Below are 19,755 nucleotides of genomic sequence, written 5' to 3'. Positions count from 1 at the left end.
TTGGCCCTGAATGGGAAATACTAACAAACACATTTTTGCTTATGGGCTGGAATTGTATTTGTTGTTGTTACTTAGCAGCATTTTGCATAACTTCAGAATGATTAAGGGTTTTCAAAGTTAAAACAGGCAAGTTGATATGACATTAAGGGAGTGCACTCCACACTGTCAGAGCGTATCACCTCCACACTCCATCTCATCCACTGCTCCTCTGGTGACGGTCGAGGTCTCGTCGGGGCAGACGAGACACGCCCTGGCGCCATAACCAGGCTGGAAGTGGCCCAGCGGGCATGACTCGCAGATCTCCAGCCCATTCAGAGAGTGACTACCAGGTTTACACTGCCCTGCAAACACGTGAATCACCACATAGTCAGCAATATTCAGACACAGAAAGAAAACTTCAAGCAAATTAAGCACTGTTTGTGATTTACTTGTAATTATTTTATCCTATTTGTGGTCCCATTTATGACGGCATATTAGGGCCATTGTACATATAAAAATAAAATAAAATACACAGCCATGTAAAGGGTTACCCCCTTGCAAGAAAAAATTCTGAATTTCTCAGATTAAATCAGTAAATTTATGAAAAGAAAAACTTGGATACTCTCTGAAATTAAAGTGGTAAATTTACAAAAAAAAACAACAACCTGAGATTAATGTGAAAAAATTACAAGAAAAAAATAGTTATTCTGTGGAATTAAAGTGGTGAATTAATGGGAAAAAAACTTAGATATTCTCTGAAATTGAAGTGGTATATTTAAAAAAAAATCAGATATTCTCTGTGGTTAAAGTGGTAAATTTACGAGCAAAAGACCTGAATATTCTCTGAAACTGAAGGGGTAAATTTACAAGAAAACACTCGGATAATCACTGAGATAAAAAAAAAAAAAAAAAACTATACAAAATACTGCCAAAAAATTAGGAGACATTATACATACAAATGCTATAGAGGGAGGACATTGTGGTGGAGGGATTAATGGATGGATGGATGGCTCAATCACAGGACTTTCACCCAGGACGTTGGAATTTGTGCCCCGAAAATTCCTGATTTTTTTCTCGGACAATTACTCCCCTCACTTGGCTCTGTTTTTCTTTCTTTTCCTTTGTTACCTACAATGGCCCTGATATGCCGTCATACAAATTAGCAGTATAGTCACCCCAAACAGTAAGCTTAGATCAGTAAGAGGAAATAATTATACATTTTTTATTCTCAAAATATGTGAACTCATCTTACCTTTGCACTCAGCAACGCTGCGGGAGTGCAGGTAGGCAGTGGACGTTCCCTCAGGGCAGGACTTACACTCCAGCTGACCCTCCTGGTCCTGGTAGGAGCCCAGCCAGCAGCTCTCACACTCGTGATATTCCAGCGAGAAGTATGTTCCCACCGGGCATTGGACTGCAACAGCACACATAGTTAGCGATTTACTGGAAAACATAAAACTTTTAAACACAGGATCTTAAAATCTCGTAACTTTTCGTGCATTTTATATGGTTATAAAGGTAAAAATTCAACAAATAAGAAGGTGGTTAGATGAGTTGGTGCACCTTCTGTGCACTCACCACACATCCTTCCTTTCAGCACCGAGCCCGGCCTGCAGAACAGAGAGGGCTTCTTGCTCTCCAAAGATTTGGGATCAGCTACAATCATCTCCGAGGACACGTGGAAACTGGACAGCGGCTGCTTGGCCAGCGTTCTCTTCAGACGGTTGGTCAGCTGCTCCAAGGTCCGCAGGAGTCTCTTCTGATTGGCCACTTCTATTGAGTCGTTCCTCGACAGGGGCAGAGGGATGCTTGCTGGGAGAATGGACAAAGTTTAAAGGACTGATAACGAACAACTGATTGATGTTAAACAGGTGTAAAACACATCATATGGAAGATGACAACTTGTATATTTATTCCCAGCACTGCAAAGCTCAAGAAACACACAGCAAATGACATGTAATATACCTGTGATGTTAAAATAGATCTGGATCTTTTGGTCTCTTGTGGGTCCTGTGATTTTTCGGTGCCTCTTGGAGCGGTGGTGTGGTTGTATGCCTCTGTCTTGCTGCGGCCTGGAGAGCTGTCGGGTGCCTGTGGCAAACCCTGACTCAAAGTAGGCATAGTCCTGGGCACCCTGAGGACCCCAGCTGTTGCTCCAACCCCCCGGCGCTGATGAATATTAGACAGGGAGAAGGAAGATTAATAAGGTGATAAGATGCTTTCATTAAACTATATTTGGGATGTTTAGTGAGTGTGTGTTTTGTACAGGTTAATCCTACCAATAGAGAATCCGTTCTCATAGTCGTAGTTGTACTCTAAACAGTGGCCCTGTGACATCACCTCTAGCTTGCAGGTGACATCGCCATTACTACAAATGTTGGGAAGCTGTGGAGAAAAAAAGCAACATGTGTGAGAGCTGATTTACAGCAGATCACAGTCAAGTGTGTACAGTATGCGTTGAGTATATGTACTCACCATGCCTCCCAGTTTGGTGTTGAACTCCCCAGTAAAGGACTTAACCAGGTCCACATCGTCACAGCGAGATGCTTTAAACAGCATCTCAAAGGGTTTGACTCCGTTGTTTGCTATTCGGTTCACTGCGGAGAGGGTTTTTCAAAGAACAGTACTTCATTTCAATTCACTGCATATGTACCTTTTCATTTAATAAAGCCGTGCAATAAGAGAGTTACAAATATGGAAGCCATGAACCATTTTCTAAGTCTGATCTGAACTATTTTTTCTCCTTTCATGAGTTCAGATCAGGTGGAAACAGGAGATGGAGAAACCGAAATTAAAATTCACCTGGAGGAAAACATGAATGCTTTCAGTTCTATTTAGATAATTCGGTAGTGGTGAATTTCAGCCTCTTGTGGCCGCAATGAGTATTACAACAACAAACACATAAAAATTATCCTGACAAATAAATAAATCTATAAATCAAAAAAACACCTATTTTCACAAATGATTTTTTTCAAGTAGCTTAAGAAACACTAGCCTGGCAAAACCTTTTTTAGCACTGTTCATAAAGCCGCGCTCACATCACAGGGCTTACTGCTCAATTCCAATTATTTCCCCTGATCCGGTCTTTCTGCGTAGACTGTTCACATTCATATCATGTGTACATGTTGTACATGTACACATGTTGTACAAATGGGCTTTTGGTCCGCTAACTATCAGCAGGTGTGGGTGGGGCCAGGAGAGGAGTCAGGAGTGCACCCACAATGTGGAGGGTTTCATGGAGGAATGGTTCCTCTAAAACATTAGGACGCCCAGGGCTACCTTCCATTATCTCTGTCGGCACCTCACAACAATGTCATGGGATGTAGGCAAACTGTTGCCATCAGAAAGCATCTGATGGCAGTTGGGCTCTATTGACTGGGGCAGCCCTCTGCAATAGCGGTATGGCCTCAGCAGCCTTTTGTAGTTTCAACAGACCACTCCCAACACTACCATGAGTGATCTGCACTTGCACAGTGAAGCATGATACTGAAATACCATGGAGGTACTGGAAAAACACATACAAATTCCAATACGTTCTCACAGCAGTCACACGGCCAGTGATCAAATATGTGCTGGATTTATGACCACATATGACAGTGGCCCCAAACTGATCAGAAAATCAGACCTGTGTCACATGAGAGAAAAGCAAATCAGATTTGGGCCACATTTGCTTTTAGTGTGAGCACAACCTCAGTCATGAACACAGGAGAGAAAACAACTGAGATCAGAATCAGAAAATAGATCACCAGAATTTTTTTTTCTCAGGGCTTCTGTATAAAAATGGTGCTTGCATCCTAGGATTATGTGCACATACAGGTGTTTATGTACCAGTTATGAGACATACCTTGGTGCCCACTGTAAGCTGTAGTACAGTGCAGACAGTAGATGAGTAAATATTTAAAAAGCAAGTCACAGAATACGTTGGGTTTACCTGAGCAGTCCGGCCTGTCTGGAGAGTAGGGTGGCTCCCACACACCGTTGTAGGCGCAGAAGTAGCTGTGCACTGCATCCTGAGTGAAGCTGTAGCCCTCTTTACAATGAAGAGTACAGTTAACGCCCTCCTCTTCTTCAGAGCAGATGAACTCTCCGTTCACTGGGACATACGGCTGGTCACAGGTCGTCCCTGAGAACACATATAGTATATACTGTAATACCTCCATGGTTCGGTCATGTTGGAGATAATATTCAATATTAATGATAATCATTCTATTAAAATTTTCTTCTCATTTACAGATGCTTGAGAAAGAAAATCACAAATCAAACAAAACTAAATGAAAGAAATATATAAGTTACTGCAGAGGAACACAGTAAATGGGATGGGGGATATACAGTTTAAAATACTGAATAAAAATATGAGTCAAAGAAGAAACATATTTACACATACTACACAAAAAACCTGAGTAGATTTACACAACAAGATTAAATAAAATCGATTTAAAAAGCCATGATGTCGTGCGTCAGTTTTGTACCTTGCACAATGACGGTGAGGTTGCAGGTGCAGCTGTTTCCTGCTGCATCAGTCGCTGTGTACTGGACCAGAGTCTCTCCCACTGGGAACTTAGAACCTGGAGTGTGGCTACTGGTAACTGTGAGGCGACCACCTGAGAGAGACACACACACACAGTACAAAAGTGTTGGTTATAGACATATAGTGCATTTAACACATATTAACTATGTTGTGACTGGAAAAAAACTTAATTATAACAAAATATATAAATAATCTTTATTCCTTATTGGCTAGTGTCACATCAGCATTGCTCTGAAAATGTTACAAATATATTTACATTGGTTAAACCTAGTGTTGTGTCCATCAACAGCCAGCTTTTTGGAAATTGATATAAACTAGGTAATTCAATATTCAATATTTAACCTGTGCAGATCACATACTGTGACATTTATGGTACAAATATTGTCCAGCAAAAGTATAGGTGGGCGAGTTTAAGAGTTGAAAGACGGCCCTTAGGTATTCAGGAGCTCTCCAGTTATATCCAAGATGACAGACTGATGACAAATCAATTGACACCAAAACTAGACAGGTTCTAATGCAATAAGTTCAGTTTTGTTGTGTAAATTTAAATAAGTGTATACCTTTAACTGCTACAGTAATATAGTGAATAACATCACAGAAGGGAAGTTGAAGAGGTTAAATAATTTTGCCCACAACCTCTGAATTCAGTGTACTTTGCCTGCACTTTCTGAACTATTTCCCTCCCTACCCTCCTATGGATTAGTTTTCATAGCGTCTGTGCATCCTTGACTATTCATGCTGCCCATGAAACAACGATGAGCACAGCCATAAAGATTTCCTTATTCATGAAAGATAGGTTGTTTATTTAACGATAACTACATCACTGCATAACTTATAAATGTTCCGACATATTTCTGAGGCTTTCTATACACCTTTCAACCAAAACATTAAAACCACTGACAGGTGAAGTAAATAACATTGATCATCTCGTTACAGTGCAATGTTCTGCTGGGAAACCTTCGGCCCTAGAGTTCATGTGAATGCAATATAACATGCTCCATCTACCCAAATGCTGGTGCGGCCACACCACAAAAACTGCTAAGGCATAGCGTAAGGAATGTGACAAAGAGTACATGACAGTACCCCACTTCACAACTGACAGGTTGCAAAGGATTCGCCACCAACACCCTGGTGCCAGACATTAGAGGCCCTGTGTCCGTGCCTCGACAGGTCAGAGTCAAGTCTGATGCAGGTCTGAGACAAGGAGGCCATGGATCGACAGTACCTGCATGTCCCACGAATGCTCAATCAGATTGGGATCTGGGGAATTTGGAGGCCAGGTCAATGCCTTGAGCCCTTTGTCATGTCCCTGAGGCCAATCCTAAACAGTTTTTGCAGAGTGGCATAGTGCATTGTCCTGCTGGGGGCCACTGCCATTGGGGAGTGCTGTTGCCATGAGGGCCAGTGTACTTGGCTTGCAACAGTGTTGGGGGGAGGTTGTATTTATCGTGTGTATGCAATTTAAAGATATAGACAGTTATAAGACACTTGTGGTAGAGCTGTTTTGCAGGCTGTGATGTACAGACGTAGAGGCAGTTCTGTGTAGGAGCATGCGTTCAGTCGCACATCATACTTCTTCCTTTGCTTTTGACAACCTCAAGCTCGCTCTGGCTCAACTCTCACACACTTTGAAATGTCTATTTTTAGAAATTCTGAATTTTATATTTTAGGAAACAGAACAGGGGCAATAGTCTGGAAACAAAAGTATCTTCTCATACTTTCTTTTCTTTTTCCAAACTTATCCAGACTTGGAAACTACTACAATCAATTTCCAAACTTTTCCATACTGTGTAGGAGCCCTGAGTCTGCTCTGAAAGTGAAAAGTGTTCCTCCAGTTAACCTGCAGAGGGCAGTCATGACCTGACTCCATTTTCCAGGACTAAATGAGTCACTCTTAGTAAACCATAGAGGTTATGTTAAACAATGATATGTTGACATGGGAATGGTGTGTCTGGGCATCACACGGCAGCAGAAAAAAAAAAATCCAGCTCTTGGGATTGGAGATGGAAAACTGCTATAGTCTGGTTGGCTTAGAAAGAAAACAGAATGTGAGGAAAGTGATGCACAGAGCCTTGGGAGAGGCAGCAGTGATGAAGGGAGCGCATGAGTATGTGTGTGTAAAATGCTGTGGGTCTTTCTGTAGGCTGACACACAGGCTGTGAACAAAAAAACATCTGCACTGCAAGTGTGAAAGGCACAGACGAGATGATAAAACAAAAAGAGAAGGTGGGAAAACTGAGCGATTGACCTTTTGTTTCACTCCAACTCCAAAGTCGTTTGGACAGGGCTGACACACGTCTGGCCTGCTGGAGTCTGGAGTCTCCCTTTATATATAGCCTGTATGTGTGTGTGTTTGTATATGTGTGTGTCTACCGAGTCACAGCTATATATAGTGCTGGCATCAGGGTGTGGGCCTGGAAAAACAAAACACTGACGTCGAAGGAGCGCTGGGCTGACGTTGTGCGGCCCGAAGCAGCCGCAGCAGCCTGTTATTACAGTGTGTGTGTGTGAGTGTGAGACGAGTGTGTGTGCAATGTGGGGTGCACCTCTGAAGACAGGTGGGGAACAAGCATGCTGGGCGTCGCGAGTGAGAGGTTTGAGGCCTGTGTTTGTGTATGCCACACAAACATATCTGAGCAGTGTTGTTGGTGTGTGTGGAGCCAGAGCCAGTGAATTACATGGGCCTGACTGTGGGCTGGAACCCTGGAGAAGTCTGGTTTGCTGTCTGTCACCACCGCGGCAGTTTGGGTACAGCGAGAGCGCCAGGAGAGAGTCAGCCAGCTCTACGATATTTAGTCTATTTGGCAGAGACCTTGATGCACAACTTTATAGCAGGATGAGTCTGAATTTCTGAGCATCAGTATAGTGAGCGCAGCAGGGCAGCCGAGGCTGAAAAAGGGAGACTAATGGGTTGCATATCAAATCTTCACAATAACCTGTATGAATTTTGACAGTTTACTCACTGAGCTCAAGGTGCACGGCATTAAAGTGATTGCTGTGTAGTCCACATTTATTTATTTATTTATATATTTACTTAGGGCTACCCTCTGAAAGTCGGAGATTCGAGACATCAGTTGGAGACCCTCAGTCGACTGAGATGCCCTCAAGTCGAGCTGTCAGTGTGCTGTGTACTTTTGGTCTCCATAATTAGCTGCTGAGTGAGCGCTCCTCACTTTCACACTACTATTCAGTACAGGCAGCTGCTGACACAGACACAGCTGCCCAGAGTAAGAGAGGCTTTGCTCGGCCAGGCTCCGAGATACCGTTATCTTCTGCCCTCTGCTAAGAAATGGTGAATTTCTTTGATATCTAAGGAACAAATAGTTGAATATTCGTTTTAATAAAGCCAAATCTGACTGGACTGACAATTCTGAGTTGGGTACAGTCCTGGTGCTACTCCATAAAGATTGCACTGCACATGCTCAATCTGCCTCACTATTTAGAATAGCTACAGTAATGTGTAAAGACTGATTAGCTCAACAACACCACTGTAAAAATGTATCGCTGAAAGAAGCCATTTGGGGGGGTTTTGTCCACAGCAACTTAAGGTAGGTTGGTACTATCAGAGTCAGGTGTTAGATCTCTACATTTACAAGCAAATGTGCAGAAGTGGAAAGTAACTATCACTGTGCATAGCAAATACTGGTATATAGAAACTTAACTTGTGTATTTTGATTTATTACCTGCAACCAGCAGCACTATAAGTCTCTCTGGTGATCAGTTGGTCGGTCTGCTGGTGGTATTATTAATATTACATGGGTGAATTGTATGCATGTGTGTGTGTCTTTGTCAAGGTGTCTGTTTGTGTTCATGCCAGACAGCTAAAAGGGAACGTGGCAATAGATTCACAGACTTGCATGAGATTTTGTGGAGAGATTGGTCATGAGCAACAGACAGCTGACTAACTGCTGATGCCAACGTGCAAAAAGTGCATGTGGCAGCGGGACTGGTCTATTACAAAAAGGTGCACAACTTCTAAATGTCTGGATGTTCATAATAACGTGATGACTAAGAGGAGTGTAACAGTTTTAGTGGCCAGCAGCAGCTCTTTTATCTCATTGTGTTGATCTATCAGTTCACTAGTCTACAAAACTGTGCCCACCTTATAGCAACTGAAAAATTAGTATACCTTTAACTCCAATACATTTATCTGACCACTGTATACTAGTCACTTTAAAGATAATGATTTGACTTATACATTAACATATCATTATATTAGGAAAATATCCCTTTCTATAGATTAAGTGTACACCTCTGAATCACTACCCTCATCTCCCACATCTTCAGCAATTCAAATATAATGAATGACGTACATCTGCTGTAAAAACTCCTTCAAAATGTGAATACTTCTGAACAAACGTCTACTTGGTTACGTGTGAATGGGGAACTAAATGAATATTTTGCTCATGGGTGTAATACTGGAGTGTCAACTTGGCTAAGACAGTGATTAATAGCCAGATCTATGGTGTATTGTACTCGCTCTGATTAAGAAAAAAAACATAGGATGTGACAAGCCATTCAGAGACATTCAACTCCTGTATGAGTCAAGCATTGTGTGTGCTCATGTAATTATACAAATGACTGTGTGAAAACTCGATGGAAAGAGTGCAAATTCACACAAAAGAGAGCAAAACCACCTGCTTCTCTCCGCTGCCTCGGCCTGTTTTACCATTAATGACATTAACAGACACTGTAACGACCTCATCTGTCCACACGTCCTATTCTCTCTCTATCTCTCTTTAATAGACACACAAATGAGGCATTCATGCACACAATTACAATCCATCCTCTCACCATTGGACCACATGTCCAGTGTCTCTCAACATTAATCACACACACAGACACGCGCATAAAGCCCTCTCCTGATCCCCTTTTTCCACCAGTCACCCGACGGAAAAGATCCTGTTTAACCATCATCAGTGGAGGAAGAGGGTGGAGCGGAGTGGAACAGAGGAGCAAAAGAATAAACCATCTCCGGAGCTGCCGTCTGAGAACGGCGACCAGACATACCTGAGTTGTCGGAAAACTGCGGCACCTCCCAAACGACAGCCGTCTCTGTGTCTGTGGCCTGGACCGTGGGCGGCGACCTGCACCTGTCAATCACAGGGGGCTCCGTATCTAGAGAGAAAAATAAGGCTTAGGTGTAATGACCAGATGGAGAAAACACAATAAAACAGATCAATAGCAATAAACTGGAATTAAGTACAACAACCTTAGAGAAACACAGTTGGGAGCAGAGCACTACACAGTGATCCGACAGTGTCAGAGGGCACCAGTTAAACACATGTCTCTCATAAAAAACCATAACGTTCCACCACCACAATAACATATGGAAATGTTCACCGCTACCATGCTTGAGGTTTTTCCCCCTGACTGCTGTGATTATCAAGCGGTCGTCCCTGTTTTTCACTCTCTGTGGTAACCCCATTTGGCACCTGCTGGGGGGGAACTGACTCCCTCACCCAATTAAATCACAGTTTTACACCGTATGACAGAAATAAGCTGCGGCACAGACGAAGGCGGATGGGGAGGCTGTCCTGTAATTGAGAGGCCAGTGGTTCTGGTTTGAACCTCACAAAGGTGAGAGCGACCATAAACTAAAAACTGACTTAAAAGAGATGGTTCAGATTTCTGAAGTGGGGTTGTATGAGGTACGTATTCATAGTCAGTGTGTTACCTACAGTGGAAGGCGGTTGGCGCGCTCCAGTTTGGAGAAGCAGGCAGGAAAACTGACACAGAAGCTAAGTAATGTACAGCTCTGAAGGGAGCAGCAGCAAAATGCATGTCGCCACCTAAAAAATATATTTTCATTTCTTTACCTTGCTGTCAGATAGCCCTTTCCGATACGGTGAAGCTGTTATATCACTCTCTTCAAAGCAACCAGACTCCTTTGACAAAAACAGTACTTTAACCTTGCAGACAGCAGGAGTCTCTGGTTTAACACCTCTTCATTCGGTTAGACTGACTGACTTGAGTGAATCCAAACTACTCCCTAAAAACACCAAAGCCACGAAATAGCCTGTTTTTACATAGAGATCACGCAAAATGGCCACAACCAAGGCACTATATTATGTTTTATTATGCTTTTAATGCAGAACCAAGCATTGCTGGCTTAATGCCGCCCCAGTGTGATCATAGACAGCATGCCAGCGTTCCGGTAACAAAAGAGGAGAATGGCATTAACGCGGCAACTGTAATCACATACCATCCCTGTTACAAGGTGGCTGTTCTCTTCCTCTGCTCTGAGGGTAAAGAGCTCTTGGACCTCATTGTCTCCACAATCTGCGGACATTTCAGGTTGCTGTTCTTCTTCGAGTTAGCTGCTAACTGCTGCTAGCTGCTTTTTAAATCTTCCAGCGTTGGTCCACACACATAACATGTCATTAAAACGTCACACTTGTCTTGTCCTGCCAGCTGTCTCTTTTACACTGATGTCGATTGGGCATTATTACTACCTTCATTCCTGGCTTAAAGGCGAGACAACTCTGCCCTCTAATTCTTCAATCGTACCTCTTATACAGAAATGTGAGGCGGAATAACTGCACAACATTCCCTTTGAATGAAAAAGGGCCTAACAACACAAACCAACTAACCAATCATGGCAGCAGTAGACTAGTAATTCCTGTGTTCCTTGAGGTAAAATTACTGTTTTTGCCAGGAGTCTGGAGGCTTTGAAGAGAGCATGAATAAGTTTCAGTCAAAGTTCAGCTCCCTGTTGGAAAGGGCTGTCTGATGGTGAGGTAATGTGGTGATAGGTATAGTACATTTTGCTTTGCTTCCTTGACAGTACTCTTGTCTGCTTCTCCAAACTGGGGGCGTGCCTATAGCCATCTACTGTAGGTAATACAATGACATCGAATAAGTACCTCATACAACCCACCTTAAAAAAAAATACAAACTATCCCTTTAAGTTGTGTCATGGAGGTATGGCAGCTTATTATGCTGAAAGCAAAATGTTGTCTCTTTACTCACATTCACACTGCAGCTGATTAAAGTGTCTCAGTACACATTTTCTTGCCCTTGCACGTGTCACAGTTCTATTACTACCAACTCAGCATTTCAAATCCCTGTCACATTCACTTCGGCTTATGTTCACTCTAGTCCTCTACAATGGGCAGAAGTGAATGTCTTTGAAGACCGAACACATGTTGCTTATTGTCAGCGATTTATAACGTGTCAAAAATGTCATTCTTGTGGAAATGTGTCTCTTTCAATCAGTTTTGATGTGGACCACAAGGTAGGTACTGTGGTTTAGACTGGTACATGACCCACATGTGACTTGTATTTAAATGCTTAAATTGGACTTTGTCAGCGCTGCCATGGACAAATAAATGTTACCTCAGTCATCTGAAACACATTGTATACAAAGCAGCTCAGCTGTGTGTACTTGAGCCAGCACTGAGACAAAACAATAGACAGAAAGCCAAAAAGTTAATGTCACTGTGGGGAGACGCCTCGCCTCACTCAGATGAGATGTCCTGATGTCTTCTTTGCTGTCTTGTGTAGAATATTTATGTGCCTTTCAAGTTGTTCTGATGACATGAATTGTTGCCACAGTCCATATGTAGCATACACTGTTTGTGTGCAACAGTCTCCAGAGGGATGAACTCACCGATGACTGTGACAGTGAAGGAACAGTTGGCCTGGTTCCCCGAGCGGTCGGTCCCAATGTAGGTGATGGTTTCCTCTCCAATGGGGAGCAGCTGGGGAGGAGTGTACACTGGCTTCACCTGCACCACCACCTGGAGGAGGGAGAGGAAGTGTGTGTTACATTGACTAAGTTCTCAGCTGCAAAATCTGTTGTCCGTCCTGCATCCAGTGCCGTCATTTGACGTGACAGCTACTGATCTAACCTCTTCTCTAGAGTTGTCGGTGGCAGTCGGGACGTTCCAGCTAACATTGGCGGTGCCACGGCGCTCATCTGTCTCTGCAACAATGTTCCCGGGGCACTGGATCCCTGGTGGTTCAGTATCTGAAGAGACAATGAGGGGAAGAAAAAAATATACATTTCAGACAAAGGAGAGAATCAGATGAGGGACTGGACACTGCAGATGCTTTATCTGATTTCAGCAAATTAGATTACATACAGTAAGATTCAAATTATGCAGATGTTCACCCCATCACATCCTATACACACTGACCTCAGCCTGCCTGCTCCTTGTTATCACTGAGGATGTATATGTGTGATGTCATCTGACCTCTTAAATCACAAGACGTCACACACTCATTATTGGTCATTACTGAATCAAAGAGAGAGTGCACCGCTGTCACTGTTCCAACAGGACCACATTGCACTGATGTCACATCTATACTGTATGTGGCTGTAAATGTCCCTTATCTCCCATCATCCATGAGCTCAACACCAGGCAACAATGGTAAAGAGAAAAAGGTCAACAGAGACAGAAGTGAAACGATGCATGACGCATGCTTCATGTCATCATCAAAACAGTTCATAGACAGAGAAGCTTCATCTTGGATACACTACATTCACAACAAAATATTCAAAGTTGTTGTTGGTGATTCCAACAACAAGAAGCCTCAACCTTCTCTCCCCTCTGGAGTTTATCCCTATCAGTCCCAGCAGAGTGCTGTTAAGTTGCTGGCAAACCTAAATTCTGCTTACACCTGAATGCAACTACTCACATCAAACATCCCTGATTATTCTATGAAAGACAACCAATCTATTGTGAAAACATGCTGTTTTTTTTACCAGGCTTTGAAGGGTTAACATGAAACTAAACCTTAAACCCCTACTGCCAGGTACCTTAAAGAGCAATGGGACAGCAGTAGTATTGAGATTTGAGAAACATGGACACGTTTGCAAGGTCCCAAAAGAGCAGGAAAGTGTGGCAGCAGAAAAGATAATATTGAAAAGTCTCAGTTTCGCACAAAACCCTTCTTTTCATCAGGTGATGGGATATCTTCTGTATGTGAAGTACAGAATTGATGGCTAAAAAGAAATGTTATACTAAAGGGATAGTTCAATTTTGAAGTGGGGTTGTATGAGGTACTTATCTGTGTATCAGTGTATTACCTACGTTACCCCCAGTTGAGAGAAGCAGGCAGGAAGCTAAGCACTGTAGTGCTATGGACGGGGGCAGCAACAAAATGTATTTATTTAACTAAATAAAAGTCCCAGTAAGTGCATGCTATACTAAGCATATTGTCACTGCTTTACTTTGCCGTCGGACAGCCCTTTCCAACCGGGAACTGAAGCCGTTACATCCACCTATGCCCTCTTCTAAGCTAGATTCCTTTGACAGATACAGTAATTTTACCTCACAGGACACAGGAGCTGCTGGTCTACCGCCACTTCGTTTGTTAGGGTCGTTGTGTGACTTTGGTGAATCCAAACTCACACTTAATACGCATAAGTCACATAATAACACAAACAAACTAACCAATCAAGGCAGCGATAGACGAGCAACTCCTGTGTTCTGCAATGTAAAATTAGTGTTTTTGTCAATGGAGTCTGGTGACTTTGAAGAGAGTCATATAACTGCTTTAGTTCCCCATCAGAGAGGGCTGTGTGATGGCAAGGTAAAGCCGTGAAAATATTCTAAATATAGTGTACACTTAAACTGATATTGATTTTTTTAGGCAACTAAAACCACAGCAGTGCATTGCTTAGCTTCCGTGCTGATGCTCCTGTCTGCGTCTCCAAACTGGGGACATGCCAAGCACCATCTACTATTGGTAATCCAGTCACTGTGGATAAGTATCCCATGCAACCCCACTTAGAAACTATGAACTATCCCTTTAACGTCCACCTATTTGACTAGTGGAAACTCACCAGTCACCATGACCCTTGGATGAAACAGCGTCTTCCTTTTTCTCACTCATACAGCATGTTGTAATAATGTGAAGCCAGCACAGTTCAGTTCAACTCAGTTCAAGCCTGCAGTAAATGAGTAAAGCCTCCAAGAGTTGAATCTCCCATCGATCGACAGTGGTCATGCCTGTTGTGTTGTGTAAGAGAGCTGTTCCCATCTGGACCTGATGACCCATCCACTTAGGCATCCATCTCTGCTAAACACTAACACACTCAGCTCCAATCGGTTTTATTCATCTTCATAACAAGGGAGGAATATTTCACTTTGGGTGTCATCAACATGAAGTGAGAGGCGAGATAAGCCAGAAGTTACAAAGAGCACTTTCAAGTCTGTAATATCTTTCTATTTCTTGATCTCCTCAAAATGTGCCGCCTATATTGCAGCACTCCATCTTTCTTCTATCTCATCTACTTTTCCTTTTTAATATCGTCCATTCCCTTCCTCCTTCCTTCAGCCCATTTGTGCCTGAGGGGATCAGAATGAAATCATCCACTCTCCACCACCCCATTATAAAACACCTACAGATGACTCATCCGCCCCTCTCACCTCCCTGTCCGCCCTACCTCTCCATTCATTTCCATCTTTATGGCACCTTTTCCTCTCCTTAACGACAGCAGCTCCTTCATTAGCAAACTTTCACCGAGAGGAAATGAGGGGATTGAGGACATCAGAGGGGAGGCAGGCAGAGCTGCTCTGCACCACCTGTTTCACCTGCGAGGCATCTGGAGGGCTGCAGCTGATTATAATGATCTCCAGCCCAGTCAGGGCGGAGGGGAGAGACACGAGAGCTCGGACATGGTATGGTTTGAGTTAGTGACCCGAGGCCCGCTTCAAAACAGGGTTAGCGCCATTCTCACCATTCACAAAGCGGAGGAAAATGCAGAGAGGGGGGATGGAGGATGGAAAAATTTCTCCCTCCAAGTTTCCTGCTGTTTTCTTTTTATACCTTCCTCTTTCTCCACGTATTCTGTAGCTTTCTTTTTTTGCTCTTTTAACAAGTCCTCTCTTTCTGCATTGCAAGTGTCATTCAGTCTAACCCTGTAAAATCAACTGTAGTGTCAGTGAGGTGAAATGAACTTACAAACTACCTGGCTAGCAGGTACAGCCAAATGAGGCCTTAAGTGTCAAGTTTGTCTAATCCATTTATTTATTGTGTTTTTCACAACAGGGGAATGATCTTAGACTTGGTGCTGAGTCTCTGACACAGGCATCATCTACAGAAGGTGCATACATACATACATATTTTACAAGAATAGCACAGAGTATGGTTATTTGCTTCCTTGCTGACAGTTAGATTGGATTCATGCGATAAGTATGGAGGTCCTGAAAATTCTGTTGGTGTCCAGCATTGACAAACCAGTTATGAAATGTTAATCACTAAGCTTGCGGAGTGTTGGCAAGCTACAGCCGTAGCGGGAAGCATGATGTTTTTGGGTTGTCCAGCTCTCATGAACACAATATCTCAAGAACACCTTCAGAGAATTCCTTCAAACTTGGCACAAGCATCCAGTTGGACTCAAGAATTAGCTAATTAGATTTAGGTGGTGAAAGAGTTTTCAAGGTCATTGTAACTTCATGTCTGTCTACAATTCTCCTGAGTGCGATATCTCAGGAAAGCCTTAAGAGAATTTCTTCAAATTGGGCACAAACTTCCAGCCTGGCATCGCAACTGACAGGGTCCACAAGTCTGAGTTCTTCTTGAATTCCAAGGGGCATTATCAATGGGCGCAGACCAACATGCCTCTGGACACAATTGGATAGACTTACAACCAATTAGAGCAACGAAATGTGTGACGTAGTGCTTAGTGACGTGCAAGTTGGGGAGGTGCTTGGTTGCTTTTAAGCAGTCATGGACCTGCACTTGTATAGCGCCTTCCTAGTCTTCTGACCACTTAAGCGCTTTTTGCACTACAAGTCACTTTCACCCGTTTACTGCCACATTCATACACTGGTGGCCGATAGTACCACACAAGATGCCACCTGCTACTCAGGTTTTAACACACTCACACACCGATGACACAGCCATCGGAAGCAAATTGGGATTAAGTATCTTACTTCGACACTTCGACTGGAGGAACCAGGGATCAAACTGGTAATCTTCCGATTAGTGGACAACCCACTCTACCTCTGAGCCACAGCCGCCTCGGTAAAAAAATGTTGGGCTGGTCACAAACTTTCTCTAATTACAGCTAAACAGTACTCTAAAATATGTTTCTGAAAAAAACTGAGGCAAGAAACAAGCAAGATTTGTGATATTAGGCTTTATAAATAAAATTAATTGATTGACTGGTATTTGATCAGCTCTGTCTAGTTGGACAGTTCGATCTGTGTTTCCTAAGCCTGGTGCGTTGCACTGGACAGAGCAGACTGGATGCAGATACAACCAATCAGAGCATTACCAAGCATTACTGATCATACAGATCTTCTGTGCTGCTGGGTTGAAGATGTGTGTGAACTGTGAAGCATCCAAATTTCGCCAAAAACTTCACTTAATATCTTTAGGTAACGTCTTCACTTCATACATGACACATACATGATGAGAACTGTAACTTGACTAGTTGGCAGAGGCGGACAATAAAAAACACACTTCAATTACAAAACTAATTGGTGAGAAAACCTAACCTAAACACATCTATTCGACCTGACTGCCCAGGTCTTGACCTTTGACCTCACCATATTTCACATCCTTGTTAAGACCCCAGAACCAAGCCCTCACAGCTGAGCCTGACCTCTGACCTCAGACCCGAAGAAGCGAAAAGATGAATTTCCTTGTTAGCGGAGCTGTCCCACACACACAAACACATACACACACAGGACATTACCTTTACAGATGGCTTTAAAGACGTTAGCGGTCCAGTTCCCAGAGCCCATGCACACTGCCTTCCTGTTTCCCTGGAGACTGTAGCCTTGACGACAGGTGAGCAGGCAAGCTGAGCCCGGCGACACTGCCCTCTTCCCGCAGGCAGGGGGCGACAGTAAGATGTTCTTCAGGGTCACGATGGGGGGACAGCGCACCTCTGGGGGACAGAGTGGGAGAAACCGAAAGATGAATCTGATATCTGATGCAGTTTATTTTGTTCCTGGAAAATTATCTGCAGAGCAAAACTCAGCTGAACTGGATTCCACATCTCATGACTCCTTTTGTTTATTGTTCATGATCAAACATCAGAGCTGCACTTTATTGTGCATTAACTGAATTAGGCTGAATTAGGCTAAATCGATTGAGCATTAGAAAAGACAGGACAGAACACGCAAATAAACCTCTTCCAAATTATGAGCATGTTTCCTGTGTTACCCCAAAGCGATAAAATCTTACTTTCAGCTGGCTCCACTACAAATGCCAACAATAAAGCTATTTTCAGGGGCTGTCTATCAAAAACTGGCACAAAAGCAACAAACATTTGGTCGGAAATCGACCTAAGAAAGCACTAACCACAAGACTCCAACACTGGAGGCCTTTTTATGCATTTTTGGGATGCAGGCCAGTGTGGCTTTCACTTGATGATGGATAGAGCTCATTCTCTCCCTCTCTAACTCCTGTTTCATTGGCTCTAGCTGAGAGAGCTATAAAGGGAGAGCTCACTGAGAGGGAGGTTCAACACGGGAGATTTCAATCAGATGAAAAAATATCTGCATCCTCTCAGGGCAACCGAGGCGATCCCGTTTCACCACAGTGCAAACAAACACTAAAACAAACTACTCAGCTGCAACGGCATGCCCGCAGAGCCCTCTTAGCTGTGTTAAAGAGGTAACGACAGTCTGTGACGGTCAAACAAGCCGTAAGTCACTCAGAGCGGGCGGGGGGGCGGGGGGGGGTAGTTATCGATAAACGGAGAGAGCTTTCCGGAAGTTTTTAAATAGAGCAGCTAGCTGGTTGGCTGGAAGTGAGTCAGTGCGGGCCGGAGCAGTGAGGCCGGAGGTTTGCGGCCACACACTCTCACACTGTCCCTTTTTTGTGTGTTGGTGTGCCTGACCTGGGTGCTCTCTGCGGCGGGCATGAGTGTGTGCAACTATTTTAACTTAACTATCAGTTCTGAAGTGTGTGGGTAACGTTGTGTACATGTGTAGCTGTGCTGTGAGAACGCAGATGTATCTTTCTCTGGATGATGTAGTGTGGCTCTGTGCAAATACACACCATATGTTTAACCACTGTTCATGTGAGACTGTTTGTTCCCATGTGTGTTTACATATGTGTGTAAAACCACGTTTTTACATAGAAATACCCAGATCATGTGTTATTTTAGAGTCGCTCATTTGATAAATTATCTCTCTGTTTCTTCAGCTGGACAGGAATCACTCAGCAAAAGCTGAACAGATAATATTATGATCTTGCAGTTAAATACAGTCAGGCTATAAGAAAGATTCACTGCTACAGAAACCTATTGTGTTTGTTGGAATGATGACAGAGCCGCGTGATTTATCATAGGAAATAATGCAAATTGAATAACCAAATAAAGAAATCTAATTTAACTCCACAGATGAGGGAACCACAAGACTTTGGATGAAGACACGAATGAAAACAAATAAACTAGTGGTTGAAATAAATGAATTCCCTCAGAGAGGACATAAGTAAAGTGAATTAAACCGGGATTGAACTTTGGCCCTGTGTCTCCTAGGAGATTTTTATCAGGATATGTGCCAAAGTTGCCTCATGTACTGTGCATATACAGTATATTTCAAAAACCTAGCATAAACAGGCTACTAACAAATTCATAACCAAAAACAATAAACTGTGATTTTGAAGAGATTGATAGCACGAAACAGATTATGTCTCACGTTACTGTGCAAACAAGTAAGACAGCTGTGCCTCAATTAGGACACAACTTTGCTTTATTTCCTCTTCAACTTTCTATAGTCTTGTTCAGACTGCTAGCCCAAATCTGGTTTTTGGCATCCAGATAGTGTCCACATTGATTTTAAGAAGTCTGGACAACAAATAAACACATGATTTTGCAAAGCACATTTAGAGGTGGTTTGAAATGTGATTCCAATCAGGTGTCTACAGATTCGTCCACGTCCAGATGTCCTTGCCACAAATTTCCAAGTGTCTCTTACATCACCCACAATGTAACACAGGACAGCGACTTCAAATCCAGAGCGACAGAGGTGCTACCAGCTGAGCAGATGGATGTGGATCTGACTAGATCTGGGTGCCAAGGTTTCCATTTATCAACAATGCACAAAACAAGGCCTGAAAGAGGCGTACGCCACTTCCCATGCAAAAGTTGTGATGTATAAAACCTAGAGATGCTCGCGATAAGTCATCTAAACGATTAAACGTCCACCCCCTTGCTGGTCAGCACCAGAAATATTAGTCGGTTAAACCTATTAGTGTTTTATTCATGTACGAGGTCACATAACTGTCATGCAGCCGCCCGCCACTAGTGGGTGCTACAGAGCCGTCAGACAGCAGTT

At 43.1% G+C, this 19,755-nt stretch overlaps 1 protein-coding gene across 4 annotated transcripts in view; it reads right to left on the bottom strand.

The window, feature by feature from the left end:
- Positions 1 to 19,755, bottom strand: part of svep1 (sushi, von Willebrand factor type A, EGF and pentraxin domain containing 1) — a 137,329-nt gene that overhangs the window by 35,855 nt on the left and 81,719 nt on the right. For all 4 annotated transcript variants that reach the window (XM_078164867.1, XM_033609811.2, XM_078164866.1 and 1 more), the window contains exons 7-18: positions 17,163 to 17,357; positions 12,361 to 12,479; positions 12,120 to 12,249; positions 9,518 to 9,625; positions 4,449 to 4,580; positions 3,911 to 4,102; positions 2,455 to 2,576; positions 2,259 to 2,364; positions 1,945 to 2,148; positions 1,558 to 1,791; positions 1,232 to 1,393; positions 180 to 341 (exon numbers count right to left, since the gene is read on the bottom strand). In XM_078164867.1, the coding sequence (XP_078020993.1) occupies positions 180 to 341; positions 1,232 to 1,393; positions 1,558 to 1,791; positions 1,945 to 2,148; positions 2,259 to 2,364; positions 2,455 to 2,576; positions 3,911 to 4,102; positions 4,449 to 4,580; positions 9,518 to 9,625; positions 12,120 to 12,249; positions 12,361 to 12,479; positions 17,163 to 17,357 (1,866 nt within the window). The remainder of the gene's footprint in view (positions 1 to 179; positions 342 to 1,231; positions 1,394 to 1,557; positions 1,792 to 1,944; positions 2,149 to 2,258; positions 2,365 to 2,454; positions 2,577 to 3,910; positions 4,103 to 4,448; positions 4,581 to 9,517; positions 9,626 to 12,119; positions 12,250 to 12,360; positions 12,480 to 17,162; positions 17,358 to 19,755) is intronic.

The sequence above is a fragment of the Epinephelus lanceolatus genome, chromosome 22 (assembly GCF_041903045.1).
Source record: "Epinephelus lanceolatus isolate andai-2023 chromosome 22, ASM4190304v1, whole genome shotgun sequence".
Lineage (NCBI taxonomy): Eukaryota > Metazoa > Chordata > Actinopteri > Perciformes > Serranidae > Epinephelus > Epinephelus lanceolatus.
This window is presented reverse-complemented; position numbering and strand designations above follow the sequence as displayed.